The following is a 15,275-nucleotide window of genomic DNA, read 5'->3' as shown; positions in this document are numbered from 1 at the left end:
CACACACACACACACACACACACACACACACACACACACACACATACGATCCTCACATTTTCACTTCAATGCACCTCAAGTTTTGACACAGAATTTATGAAGCGAACAACCAGTTGAACTCCTTCCACCTCACTGCTACACATGAATAAATATTACAGAGAGTCTTGGAGATTTCTTTAAAGTAGGCCTAATTAACAACTAGATTCATCTTCGGTTTTTATATTTGTTCAGAGAGCAGACATCTTAGATAAAAAAAACTCAGACATAGGAGTTTCACTCCGATCTTCTAAATTGGTTTAGGTTGTTTTAATTGGGGCTAAAGCCTCAGAAGTGTGTGTGTTTTTTCTCTTAAATATTTCAAAGTGCGCAACTTCTCCGCAAACTTTACATGCATTGAACTTTTTATTCTTTGACTGTTTTTTTGTGACATGGCACTTGTGTGACTTCTTGCCCACTAAAGAAAACAGAAATAGAACTTTAAAGTAAAGCTTTTCAAACTTACCATGTTGTATTTTCATAGTTTGGAATGCTTTTGCAAAAACGTTTCAAATAGATTTTTAAAGGTGATATTCATTTGGGGCTTTTAGTTTTTTTTTCGTTAGATTCTTGCTACTCTTGTGCTCTCAGTTGAAGGTCTGTTTGTACCTCATTAGCTGCGACAGCCAATAGACCAAGAATATATACATATATTCTTTATTCCAGCTCAGTTCTGAAGGAAAATATATACAAAAGTAGGAACAAAATTGGTGTGCTGCCGAAACAAAGGTATAAAATTGAAAAGCTCGGTTTTCTATACGCTGTTTTTTTTTTTTTTTCTGTACATATGTCATGGTAAAAATTTTGCAGTTGCTAGTTTTAAAGTAATTTCTGGGGAAAAAGTTAGCATATGGTTTTAACTCTTACCAGCTACATTGCATCATTTGATGGCTACACCACAGTGGCTGAATCCTTTATGAAGCTGAAGAAACAAGAGGAGAGCAGAGTGAAACCAGGATAAATCTGTATAATGCAACACACTGACAGACACTGGGATGCTGACATGCTGACAATGTGTGGGCTCACATAGAAAACTATAAATGTGTTTTTTTACTATTAATTAATTTTTTTACATGACAAATACCAATGGCAAATACCATAAACTTTAGGTACTCATGTTGAACTTGCTTTCACATGTTTCCTATATTCGTATACTAGTAATTGCCCACCTAATAGAAACATTTTAGCTGGATCAGTAGTAACCAGATGGTTATAGTACCATACAGAAATAGACCATGAATCAGTTCCCATTTAGTATATTGGTTCGTACTGAAAACCGGTTTTTATTTTCATCATTATATGAATTTTCTGAGTACCATCATACCGGTTTAAAAAGCCTGAATACGTTCGGAACGTTACGTTGCACCCACAGGAGAACTGTTTCAAGAGGGACTCAACACTCAAAGCTACAGGGCAGCGCAAGCTAGTGTTGTTGCAGCAACTTTCTCAACAACTGGTGGCGGATGGTGATTTCACTGCTTATATTGACTGAAAAAAAGAAAAACTCCAGTTTTCCTACTCCTTCTGTAGCTGTGTTTCCATTGACCATGAAAATGCGCAAATTAGAAATTAGAAAATAAATTTGCTCAATGGAAACTTGTCAATTTCGGAAAAAAATTATGTTTTTTGGCTAAATATTTTTGTTCTAGGAAGAGGTGGTTTTTCGGCCTTATCGAAATTGGTGTATTTCGCAAAACTGCAACGGAAACACTTTTTTCGCATCACGGGAGTCACGTGATCAAGAACTGGATGTTTCTACTGGCGAAAAAGACGACGACGACGAAGAAGATAACAGGAAGTAAAAGCAGTAGTGAAATCACCGAAGTAGTAAAAGAAAGTAGTAAACTCACCGAATACAATTTCCCAAAAACACAGCATACGTAGCCACTCCCAGGTTTAAGGGGCTTGTCACTCGAAAGCCTCGATAAGAAGYCGATGTCTCCTCTGATGGCTGATGATGAGCGCTAGTGTCGTGGTAGCAATATGCTATGTTTTTACATCCATTGCCGCCATGTTTGTAATGACTTATCTCGAGAACAAGCATATTCATGTGTGACTTTAATAGAATTTCTTACTTAATGGAAACACTGCAATTGCGAAACTGTTTTTTCAATATTAACAGAATATTGACAAAGTTTTGTGCACATTTGCAATGGAAACACAGCTAGTGACATGCAGATAGACTTCATGCGCAAAGTAAATTTGCCCGAAAAAGATCTTGGCTCAACCCTGCCCCCAAATAATAATAATAATAATAATAATAATAATAATAATAAAAACAATCCCATAGTTCTGAATGTGTTTATTCAAAGGCACAACAAAATGCAAACCCTAAAGATGAGAAGAGGGCGTATCCTTATTGAATAGCACATATTTTATACAGGAAGGATTTTTAGCCTCTTCAAATGAAAAATACCACGAAAGAAACAACTCTAAAAAAGCTATAAGTTTAAAAGACTGAATGTAAACAAGTGTTTACCTGCAGCTCTGCTCAGCCTGACTCATTGAAGTGGGTGTAAAGGTTGGATTGTTATTTTCAGAAAATCCCAGAATTTGATCACRGGGTTATACTGTATGACCTGTTTAAAATAAACAACCATTCAACGGATAATTTGGAAGTAATAAACTGGCTCCTTAATTCAGAAGCAAGATAACAGTTTAACCATTCATTCTTTCCCAGTAGTCAGTGTTTTAATTAAAGCCYTTGTTTTTAGTTGACAGTATTTAATGAAGTCATGATTGTCCATTTAGTTTTAACAYTAACATGGTGACTTCTTGAAAACATGCTGATTGGGCCTTTCCATTGGGACTTCCTTTGCTGAAGCCCTGTACTCATTTAATCGTTAACAGATTATTYTGTGCTGATATCCTTTATTACTGGTGTTTGACTTGAATGAGGAGGAAGTAGGACATAATTTATGCAGCAAATGTTATTTTCACTGATGTATTTGCCTCAAACAGCAAGGGTGTTGTACTGTAAATTGTCATCAATGTTTATTTTGCATACCCACGTCCTAATGTCTATTTGTTGCTTTACTTCCTTTTATCGCTCAAATTATGTAGACATTAAATCTTTGAAGAAGCCCCCCACCCTCTACATGTGTATTGCTTATACACATTGATCACCAGCTAACATACACAAATCAAATCAAAACTAAAAGCAAGCATGTTTGTGCCATTCCACACTCCATGGCTTGTTAGCCATCAGCAGGTGACCTTAAACTGCTGATTGTGTGACAGCTTGGCCACAGTGAGTGATTTTCAGTCAGGAACCATGCTGAGTTGCATAGGGGGCCCTTTCCCATGGAAGGTGTATGTGGCTTAACCRCTGATCAGAACAGTAATATTTTACTCTCCCACCAAGTCAGAACCATCATGATTTGTTTCAGCGATTGCTGATTTTTACTAGCAGAATTTGGCCCGTGTTGACTCAAAACAGAAACGTTATTGGCAGCCAAAGAGTGTTGAGTGCAACAGAAAGAAGAAAAATCAGCAGCAGGGTTGATCATTTAACCCGCTTTGTAATAACCTGTAACACGTGCACTTGCTTTCATAAATTTTATGTCATTTGTTGAGTAAAAATGTGTCCAATTTTGAAGAAGTTCCACTCAGTTTATCCTGTTTAATATCACTTTTGCCTCCTTGGTTGCATGTTTCAGAATTAAACCTTTTAAATTAAAGCCCGGACATGTTCCTCTTTGTGTCCTGAATTAAAGTACCAGTAGTTATATATACAGTAGGCTACCATTTAAAACATAATTGTTCTTAATGTACTGCTAAGCCCCTGCCAAACCAACCCATTCTCACTCCCAACTCGTCACATACTGACGCTTGGTCAGGTACTGACTGCGTCCAGTTTTGGACCCCCCTTGCGTCAGTTATTAATAAGACGAGACAGAGCAGGAAGAGCGCGTTGCCATTTTTTGAAAAGAATAGGAAATGCACAACAACTAATCATCCCAGACCCTAAATTGAATTTCTATTAGCCCTAGACATCCTATCCCTGACCTCAGTACCTAAAACTAACCATTAACCCTGATCCCTCATTGTAACCATTTTTGAAAGTGTAGAGAATGTGCGACAACTGTCCCAGACCCTAAATTGAACTTCTATTAACCCTAGCTATCCCTGACCTTAGTACCTAAAATTAACCATTAATCCTGATCCCTCATATTAACCACAGACCCCCCAGCTCAAAGACCCCTATGTGGCACAACACAGAAAAGCCGCGGGCATGAATAACTGATGTTAGGGTGTTACCTAACGTGTGTTGATGGAGGAGACTATTCTGGCATTTTCATGTGTTACTTGGACGAATGGTAAATGGTACTGAACTTATAGAGCGCTTTTCAAGTCCCTCCGGACCCCCAAAGCGCTTTACACTAATAGACATTCACCCATTCACACTCACATTCACACACTGATGATGGCAAACTACACTGTAGCCACAGCTGCCCTGGGGTGCACTGACAGAGGTGGGGCTGCCATGCATCGGCGCCACCGGACCCTCTGACCACCATCAGTATTGCCTACTGATGGTGGTCAGAGGGTGGATGAAGTGTCTTGCCCAAGGACACAACGACTGAGACGGCTGGACGGGGGATCGAACCAGTGACCTTCTGGTTCCAGGACGACTCCCCTAACCACTCCGCCACAGCCGCCCCACGAAGTGTTCATCCATCATCTAAACTTCCCAAATGGTTTTGATACCTGATAAAAGCAAGCTAAATGGACACAGAATAACTTTATAGCTGTTCAGATGTATATTTATAAACACAAGTAAAAGACAAACACCAAAGCTTGGTCACATCTCATTGTTAAGGAGTTTGTATTAATTTGTTTAGTTGTTTTTTAGTTTTGTTTTTTTCTTATCAGCCTTTTAAATTTTCTTTTGTCTATTTCTTCCCTTTGTTTTTTTCCAGCTATCTTTTAATTTAACTTCTACCACTGTTTGACACTCTTTTTTTCTTTTCCTCCGAGTCTTCTCCACTTTTTATCCTTCTTGTTTTACTCTATCATGTCTGCTGTTTGTTTTCTTTTACATGCGCCCCTTTCCCATTTTTTTGTCAGCGTTCTTCATTTTTCTCCCCCCCTCTCCACAGTTGCCTTATTGATTTTATTTTCATACTGTTGGAAGCTGCTCCCTCTATAATAAACCATCAGTGTTGCCTCCTTTCATACTGGCATTGATCACTGTACAGCCGATCACAACCAATCTCCACAAAGTGCCATTATCAGCTGTCCCTTTTTCTCTTTCTTGTCTGTTTCTCTTATACTGTGTGAACCGAGGACTATAGTTTTCGATCTAGCTATTCAAAGTCTGGCAAAATAACATGCTTTTAAATTTAGACATTTACGGTGTTATTTTTTTTTTTTGCTTTTTGCGAAAATGATTTTCATGAAAATATATCACTCAATAAAGGAGAACTTTAACATCACATAAMTTTTACAAGAAACATTCATAGGAAATATAACTGCCTTTTTTTAAAGAAACTAAAATTCTAACCGTCAAGCATGAGTCAATATTTCATTCGTGCTTCAAGTTTCAATTTTAGCTTTTGGTGATTTTTGGAAAACATGACTGACAATCCTCTGCATTCGATTTTAAATCGATTTTGTTTTGTCTTGTTTTCAACATATTCTTAATTTTATTCTAAATCAAAACCTCTCCTACCAAGGTTTAGGCATTTTTTTACTTATTTTTTCAATTGTTTTATATATTACTACAATGTATTCACAATTTAAAGGACATATAAAACATTTTTATTCTAATATGTAAAATAAAAGTCACTTTAAGTTTTAATTGAAATTAGTTCGGTTTTGAATTTTGTCATAAGAAAGTACCCTGCTTCGTTTAGTTCAGATTAAGGATCATCTTCAACCTTAATGTATTTTTAATAGGGATGTCCGATATCGGCCTACAGATATAATCGGTCCAATATTAGCATAAAAATGTAAACTCTGTACATATCTGTATCGTTTTTTCTTCTGATAACAAAAGCCGGATAAAGTAACGCCTGGATTTGACCAAAATGTGTTAAATGTTTGTGGTCCAGAGACATTCACCGGTGCACAATTGATGACATCATCAAACTGGATTATCTCAGGGACAACATGATCATAACTGTTGTTTGAGATGAAATGTTAAAAATAAATATGGCACTTTTTCCATAACTTCAGTGAAATGTTTTTTATTTTGTACAGAAAATGTTTACTTATGGAATGCATCCAGTGGGGTATCCCAGTAAAAGCAGGCATAATGTCCTGACAGGAGATATGTGATGTCACCTTAATATAGGTTTGTAATATTAGTTAATATCGGAATCGGAAATGAAGTGTTGAACAATATTACTCATATCGAATATCGGCAAAAAGTCACTATCGAGCATTTCTAATTTTTAACATGTACAGTATATTTTAATTTTAGTTTTAAATACAGCTAGATCTCAGGTGTTAGCCAAGTCACACTCTTTAATGAAATGTAAATGAAAATGATGTGGAAATGTTTAAAAATGTGTTATCAAATATTTTCCCACTGACAGAATGAATTTACTGAAATAAGTTACAATAAATCAAGTCAACCTTTTTAACCAACGTGGTCTGTTTTCTGTTTGTGTGGGTCTTTCATGGCTGATATTTTTCCCCACTTTTTTGTTCAGCACGGAGGATAAAATTACAKGCTTTTACTTTTACACTTTTTCCTTGAAAGACGTGAAAACTCTCGGTCTGTCACATTGTTCCTTGTTGTCTTTTGCCTTCCCCTCCTCCCTGTCTGCATTCCCTTTTTCTTGTCTTTTGTTGCTGTTGATTGTGCGATCGAACAGCACATCATGCCAAAACGTAGCCTCTGTTCCCTCTTTCATCTGCGTCGTGGACCCCGGCGGCGGCAGTCCTTAAATTCCTCAAAGATTTCAAACGGTGAAAACCGGAGGAGAGGTTGTGTGAACACGTGGGGACTGGGGGCAGAGTTGAGCATACAGAGAATTGCCCCCTTAGGGTGGCATTTTTCCCCAGCGTTTGTGCCCCTGACCTGTCAGAGCATCACCAATCTGTCAGCTCGCACCACCAGAACCCCTATTCTATCCTTGTCTGGTTTTTGCAGTCGGGGTCCCCATAATAATTCAACACAACAAAAAGCCACCTCAGCTAAGCAATTGACGCACCTATTTTTRTTTTCTTTTATGCATTTTCCTCCTGCGCGCACTCCACACCAATATACCAGTCAGCATTCCCCCCCCTGCGCCATGCTTAGGAGGAAATTCTGTGGAACCAAGACCACCAGCTGGGATAAGGGAGAACAGCAGCAGGGCTTTTAGGTGGATTTTTCACTGGCTTTTGTCGCCTTCAAACAACCACAACATTATCGAAACAATCCACTTTCTACCAGGCTCTTTTGTGTTCTGTTGTCAGTCAATCCATCTGCCTCTCAGCTTCTTTTCCTTTATGATTTCAAGAATGCGTTTCCTTTGTGATTGCATTCCAATTCACACTCAGTTCTTGTGAAAAGATCCATTTTTGCTTTCTTTTCTGGCCTTTTTCTATATATATATATATAAATAAATAAATAAAAACCAGGCCATAATTGTTTGCACCTAGAGCTATGTAGACAAGTTCACTTTTCTGTTGAACTTTAGAAATTGTTTATCCAAAGTTGTAGAGATTGAAAGGCTTTTTGACGTTCAAATATTTCAAAGGCAGTTTCTTATTTGCAGTTTATCAAACCAAGAAATCTGAACCTGACATTCGGGGTTCTTTTAACAAGTGATTCTATCATGCTTTTAGCTTGATGTAAATAAAACCTTGCACAAAAAGGTATTACTAGCACTGGAAAAAATATATAAACGGTAAATGATCTGTACTTATATTTGGYCTTTCTAGCCAACCAGGCTACTTAAAGAGCTTTACAAGACAATCTGTGCCTCATTTTCCCCTCCACATGACAACACTGTACTACATTTCTACAAAACTAATCTGAATAAATGTTTTTATAAAAATCATATCTGTGATTTAGATCACATTCATACACTGATGTGGCACATCGGAGGGAATGAGTAGAGACTTCAACTTGTGACCGCATACTGTCAGGAATCAAACCACCAACTTTTAATGGAAGATGGCCTCCTCAACCACTGAGTTACAGCTCTTTTTTTTTTTGCTAAGTGATCTATTGTTAAAAAGTAGCATAAATGTAGTTCAATCACAAGTTTATTCAGAACAACAATGGCATTCACACAAATATCCAGTTGTCTTTATCATAACTCAAATTAACGTGTAGAACTTGAAGGAARCTCTTTCTGTTGTTGCTGTGTACTTCTACACATTGAAAGTATATTAAAACAACTTTTCTATTCAAAATGACAGAAAAAAAAGATTCAGATCCAACTAAATTTCTTTTACTGTAAATCCTGTCGTCATTCTGCAATATACTACACTGCTTCTAATCATTTTTCCCCCCTATAAAGTTTATTTTTTAAGGTTGGTWATGATAATTTCTCCTCTTCTAAAAGATTGTTCAGGCTGAAAGGAAGCATCTTTTGGATGATGTTTAAGGTTTGCTTACAGAGGCTGTCAGACATTTTATCTAGTGCCATGTGAGTGCTTTGTAGCCAACAGAACCTTCATCACAATCCCTGCAAATTTGCAAATTTTGCTCAGTCTTGCAACGTTGTCCAACTCTCACAAATTCCCTTCAAAGTTGACCAATGACCTTTAACCCCCGTGTTTGTTGGAACTTCCTGGAATCCAAGTTTGCAGGGTGAAAAAGAAACATGTCATATACCTTAAAAGTCTCACTTGCCATCAATTTCTATTGCAGAAATCTGTGCTGGAAGTGAAAAGCAGCAGGGGAGGAGTTTTCTTTTTAGTAGAGAAAAGAGGCATTTGCGGGTAGGAGACAACCTGTCAAAAAACTGTTTTTTTAATAAGGAAATGTGTATCMGAGAACGGAAAGAAGTACCAGAAATCACCAGAGCCTGTAATTCATCATATTTAGCAGAACGTTATTCGTTACATTAGGACCTCAGCATCAAAACAGTTTTGTTCTGTTTATATCAGTCAGATGGTGTAAATTATAGAAATGAATTTGGTCTTGTCACGTTACAGAAAGATTAAAGCTCCAAAGCATTTTGATCACAATTTTCTGGAAAAATTCAGGCAAAATTTGCTAAATCCTGGTGCAGTTAGAACTTGTCAACTCCACCAAGGAAGCATGTTAAAACCACCCATAAAGGGCATTTGCTGATTTTGAGTTAGGAACTGTTATTTTAGTTCTTGTATTTTTGATAAAAGTGTAGGTCAGCCGGCTGCTAGTTGTTGTAGTTTGAAATGAACTTTGTAAATGAAGCCAGTGTTTGTTGTGTATGCTCTTCTCCACATTCTGCTCCATCCCTCCATCCCTCAGCAGTTTGGAGTGGTCAGGTCTATCAACCGCAGAGCCACAGCCTATCACCTGGGACTTCCAATTGCCTGCCAGTCATCAGATAAAATGGATTTCCAATTGAGTCAAGGCTCCCAAGCTGGATTCTGCAAAATGGGGAGCAGGCTGACTTCTTCTGCTCCCTTGCCTTTTCTGGCGACTCGTTGGTTATTTGTTTTTCTCGTTCTATCTCCTACAGTGATCGACTTGTGTCCCTCTTCTTTTCTCTAAAGTTCTATCATTCTGTCTTGCTGATCTACTGGTCAGAGCCACGTGAAATGAAAATAGGCTTATTATGAGAGCCCAGACCCAAACTGGTACACCATCAGCAACTTTTCATATCCAGTGGCTGCTTTAACTCAGAAGTGATAATCATTWAGACCAACTGGTCAGGAATCCATTATGTTGTAGGCAAGGGATTTTTAAGGTACTATCATAGATGAGTTTTAGAAAAAGCACACAAAACCCACCAAACTAACAGTTGCCTTTGCTTGTAATGAAATGTTTGGTATTACGTTATATTTTCCCCTAATGGTGTATTGTAATGCCCTTTTTAGAGGTGTGAAAGGGCTTCTTGCTGTGATCAGGATTGCACGTTTTGAGATTTTTTGTCAGAAACAATAATTGCAGGTTAACATCTATTGGTCGATATAGATGGTGGTGCTTTCTGGGTTACTATAGAAACAAGCTGGTGTAAAATGGTAGAAAGCCAAAAAGGATTAGAAACCACACCAGAATGACTTGCAGTTTCAAATGATTAAAGAACTTTTGTGTTACATTAAATGTTCTTAAATATCTGATTCATTAGTTAAGAATTAAAAATAAAAAGAAGAACTGGGTAAGTATACACGTCGTGGATATAATTGTCTCGTTAAAATTTTAGTCGTGCTCTAAATGCTCTGAATTGAAACACAATCTAAATGTTTTTTTTATTCATTAAATTGTTAGATAGGAAATTTTGTGTAACTTCAGAATTTAGGAAAGCAAAAATGCAGAACGTTTAAATTTAAGGCCTTTGTAATCTTGAAAGAATACATGTATTCCAACACTGTTCATGCCAGAGTCAAAACTACAAACCTAGTTTTGTAGAGCGTCAGTAAGGTTAAAATATGCTAAATAGGAAGAGTTTACTTACTCGTTGAAATGACATGTCTGTGTTTCATCTTTTGTTTGAGTCTTTGTTGTATTTGTCAGAGTTAAGTTTCCATGCTCTTGTTGCTGCGCTGTGGCTCCCGTGTTATTTGGTTTAACACATCACAGCCTGAAAACTCTTGTGAAGTAGCTGTCTAACGCAGGTCAACAGGTTGTCTTTGCTCCATTACTGAGATAATCCCTATTATTACCAAATCTGACCTTTCAACTGTGCTCAGTTAAAGGTGAAAAAGTGTGGACAAAAAAAGTCACAGTCCGTGCACTTAAGAGCATCTGAAAGGTCAGCTGGTGTTGCAGGATTGCAAATAGTCTAATTTTCTTTTCTTTTTTTTTTTGTCCTTTTGTTTTTCTCAGAATCTGCTGGTCAACCATGGATGAAGAGTGGGAGGAAAGGGTAAAAGCTATATTTGACGAAAGCTTGTCATTAGACACTAAAAGTAGCGTTTTATATGTCCTCGTTTTGATTAAGAGAGCTGATTTGCTTTTAGCATGCSTTGTTTTTGAAGAAAAAAAAGAGATGCTGTTTATCTGCGGTTTTATGTTAAAACACTGCTGATATCTGCAGGGAGGCTGTTGAAAGGGTGCACTTGGTTTATGGTCGGAGTAATTTTAATTCAGCCATATAGATCAGAGATGTAAAGATGCGTTCAGGGTCACTTCTCTGTCTGCCAAATATATGACTCAGTACACGTCCAAGCCTCTCTGTGGCTTTTGAAGAGATAAAAAAAAAATTCTGATGTGTGCTGAATGGAGTTCAAAGAAATTACATTTTGATCTCAGTCTAAAAGAGCTGGTTGCATTTTTATTTATTTTGTTTTATAGTTGTGTATTATTTCAGAAACACAGGAACAAGTTCAGGTAATCCTGGCTGTGACTTATATGCACCAGACGTGTGATTGTGTGTGTGGTTTTATTAAAACATTAATATCCTGCCATTCATGTGTTCTTACTTCTTCCTTTCACACCTATAGAAATATTTCATGTGTGCATTTCTGACTGTTTCTCACTTAAAAAGGTCAAGCATGTACAGAATACTTTCAATGTCAATTTGTTTATATAGCATTTATATAGCACTCTGGTCAACATGAGTTGACCAGAGTGCTTCACAATTCAGCCAAGTAAATGAATAAAACAAAGCAACAMGAAAATGGTCAAAAATAATTAAGATCACTTTAGAAAAAAAATACAGCATTAAAACATTGGCTTTAAAAGAGTCTCAAACTCTACCAGAATGAATGGCCAAGGAGTAAAGCTAAGTTTTAAGTATATATTTAAAACTCTCAACAGTCTCAGCAGTCCGGATGCAAAAAGGTAAGCATTTCCAAAGGTTTGGGGGMMGAAACTGCAAAAACCTGATCACCTCTCAATTTTAGCCTCAATCTGAACATCTAAGAGAAGCTGGGTGGATGACCGAAGCGCTCTAAATGAAGTATGGATGTCAATGCAATCACGCAGGTAAGATGGGGCCAGACCTTTTTAAAGCTTTAAAAGTAAACAATAAAATCTTAAAATCTATTCTAAAGCGAACAGGAATCCAACGGAGAGAAGCCAGAACTGGGGATTTGTGTTTGTGTTTTTAGTACAATTCACAATTTGTAAATGACGCAGAGATGATATCTGTAAACCAACATACAAAGCATTACAATAATCCAAACGAGATGTAATAAGAGCATGAGTCACTTTTTTAAGGTCTTTGGCTGGGAAGTATGACTTCACCTGGGCAGTAAATCTTAGTTGGAAAAAAACGATTTCACAACTGAGTTTATCTGTCGTCCAATTTGAAGTCATCGGAAATGACAAATTTCTGACAGCAGAGCAGGTAAATGAAGCCAGAGGACCAAGATTGTCAAGAGAAATACCTTTACCAAAGCTGATGACTTCTGTCTTACTTTCGTTTAGATTCAGGAAATTCAGTTTCAGACAGATTTTTATGTCATTCAGACAGCTCAGGAGTGATTGGAGTGAATGAACCAAGTCTGGCTTAATGGACAGAAAAACCTGAATGTCATCAGCAAAACAAYAGAAAGGAATCTTATATTTACTAAAAAATGGACCCCTGAGGGCACATGTAAAGATTAAAAAGCAGAGGGCCTAGAATAGASCCTTGAGGGACCCCACAAGTCAGAGGAGMTGTAGAAGAGGATCGTTCTCCTAAATGAAAAGTRAAACTCCTATTTGTTAGGTTAGGTAAGATCTAATCCCGCAYAAAACTGTGCCTTTGATWCCAACCAGCTGCTCCAGTCTTAAGAAATTATTTCTAAAATATTGTCCAATTCCTTCCAGGACCCAMTGAAGGTTACTCTGATTTCCACCACTAAAATAACACACTATCTTTTTCATTTCACTTGGAGGAAAGGGAAAAGATAAACAGACCACAAAATACTTAAGAATGACTTCATGCTGCTGCAYTGAGTGAGAAGGAAGGAAAGAAAGAGTTAATTAGGGTATCAAGTGGCTGTCCTGTGATGCTTGACCAGTCATTGTTTCTACAGTTGTCATCAGGCCAGCTAACAYTTAAATATCATTTATTTGTACTATGAGATGTACAAACATGTTTCTTATCTTGGAAAGGCAGAAAACTCAAAGCTTTTTCCTTTAGAATCTGTAAAACAAAGTTTTATCTGTTGAGCATTATGAGAAAGTCTTTTCATAAACATTGAACAAAAATACCCCAACTGGACTGATAACTTGAAGGAACTGTAATACCTGTCAATGTTTTAATAAACATGAAAAAAATGAATAAAAATTGTTTGTTTAATTATTGTAAAGACCTCAAACTAAAGTAGGGAACATAATTTAGAATTAAGTGCACTGCTTTGAGGCTATGTTTGACAGTATAGCTGCATTTCCATTGCAAATGTGCGCAAAACTTTGTTGATATTCTGTTAATGTCGAAAAACTGAGTTTCGCAATTGCGGTGTTTCCATTAAGTAAGAAATGCTATTAAAGTCACACGTGAAAATGCTTGTTCTAGCGATAAGTCATTACAAACATGGCGGCAATGGATGTAAACACATRGCATATTGCTACCACGACACTAGCGCTCATCAGAGGAGACGTCGGCGTCTTATTGAGGCTTTCCAGAGACAAGCCTCTTAATATTTGGGAGCGGCTACGTATGCTGTGTTTTTGGGAAATTGTAGTCGGTGAGTTTACTTCTTTATTTTACTACTTCTATGATATTACTACTACTTCTACTTCCTGTTATCTTCGTCATCGTCTTTTTTGCCAGTAGAAACAGCCGGTTGTTGATCACGTGACTCCCGTGATGCGAAAAAAGTGTTTCCATTGCAGTTTTGCGAAAAAAACATCGATTTCAATACGGCCGAAATGCCACCTCATCCTAGCGTAAAAACATTTTGTCGAAAAACGTATTTTTTTCGAAATTGATGTGTTTCCATTGAGCAAGTTTGTTTTCGAAATTCTAATTTGCGCATTTCCATGGTCAATGGAAACGCAGCTAGTGTCTAACAGTAGATTGTAAACCAGAAGTCTTCGAAAGGAACAGACAAGCACCACAGAGTTAGTTTCTAAATTAAAGATTCAGTTTCAACATTTCTTTTAAAACATCTGAGTTCTCGACTTCAGCTGACGCGGAATTTAAAAAAAAAGCAATAATTAGAATGACTTTGTCCTTCGCTCTGACCAGAAAATTTAATCAAGAAATATTTTCTAACAAAAAGGTTTCAAATACAATCACTGCCCTCTAAAAAAAAAAGCTAAATTTCTCCAGAGGAAGAAWGAGTTTTGATGAGAGGAGGCAGGATGAAGTGATTAGCAGCAGCCATGTGATTCCTGGAGCTGGAGATGTCCACTTTGAGCAACAATAAGATGCACCCAGGTGCGCAATAATGTACTTGATTGACTTAATGTAACAAGTTAGGCTCAAGTGGCTACATTTTCTCTGCTCTGGGTAATTTTCTTTCTTGAGTCGTAGCTTTAAAATCTGCAGTGAAGCTGTGGTAATTGGCTTGGAGCTGAGAGTTCGACTGACAGYGCTCTGCTGCAATGCACCTCACACACACACATTCATTTGGGCATTTTGCGGCCAATCTTAATAAAAGAAACGCGGCGGAGGTGGAGGAGGGAGAGCGGCGGCGGCGATGGTGGTGGGGTGGGGGATGCGGTCACGCAGATGTTGCTACGGTAACAGCGGTGAGCTCAGGCTGGGAGCCGGTTCTGAAAAGAGGAGCAAGGAAGACGACAGTCGACGCATTCAAATGYGTCCTCGCTCTCTCCCTGTTGATCCCATGTCATACCCAATTACCACTGCAGCTCCACGAGGGGGGGTGGGGGCTGCACCCAGAGAATACAGACAAGAAAGAGGAGAATTCAGGTGCAGGCCTGAAGCTTTCAGAGAGATGCTGCACGTGCGTGTGTGTGTGCGTGCGCGCGTGTGTGTGTGTGTGTGTGTATGTGTGTAAACACCCACGCCTGTCATTACTTGTTTAACTAGGCAAAGGTTGTGGCAGAAATCTCTCTATCTGCGGCTTCAAGAGAACCTGTGGAARATTGAAGGTTTTAAATTCACAAATAAAAATTTGACTAACTTGCCACACAGACGGCTTTAAACGACTGGACCAAACAAATGGAACCTGAGAACATAAAATCAACATGATACTAAAGTCAGACAGAGGTAGACTGAGATCATTTACAAAATTGAGGCAAGTCT

At 37.8% G+C, this 15,275-nt stretch overlaps 1 protein-coding gene across 1 annotated transcript in view; it reads left to right on the top strand.

Annotated features, from left to right (window-relative positions):
- The window catches only part of chchd6a (coiled-coil-helix-coiled-coil-helix domain containing 6a), a 65,497-nt gene extending 53,959 nt beyond the window's left edge, over nucleotides 1–11,538 (top strand). The window contains exon 9 of the mRNA XM_014015357.1: nucleotides 10,958–11,538. Within this exon, the coding sequence (XP_013870811.1) occupies nucleotides 10,958–10,981 (24 nt within the window). The 3' untranslated portion in view covers nucleotides 10,982–11,538. The remainder of the gene's footprint in view (nucleotides 1–10,957) is intronic.
- The last annotated feature ends 3,737 nt before the right edge of the window (nucleotides 11,539–15,275 follow it).

Source organism: Austrofundulus limnaeus, unplaced genomic scaffold (assembly GCF_001266775.1).
Source record: "Austrofundulus limnaeus strain Quisiro unplaced genomic scaffold, Austrofundulus_limnaeus-1.0 Scaffold128, whole genome shotgun sequence".
Lineage (NCBI taxonomy): Eukaryota > Metazoa > Chordata > Actinopteri > Cyprinodontiformes > Rivulidae > Austrofundulus > Austrofundulus limnaeus.
This window is presented reverse-complemented; position numbering and strand designations above follow the sequence as displayed.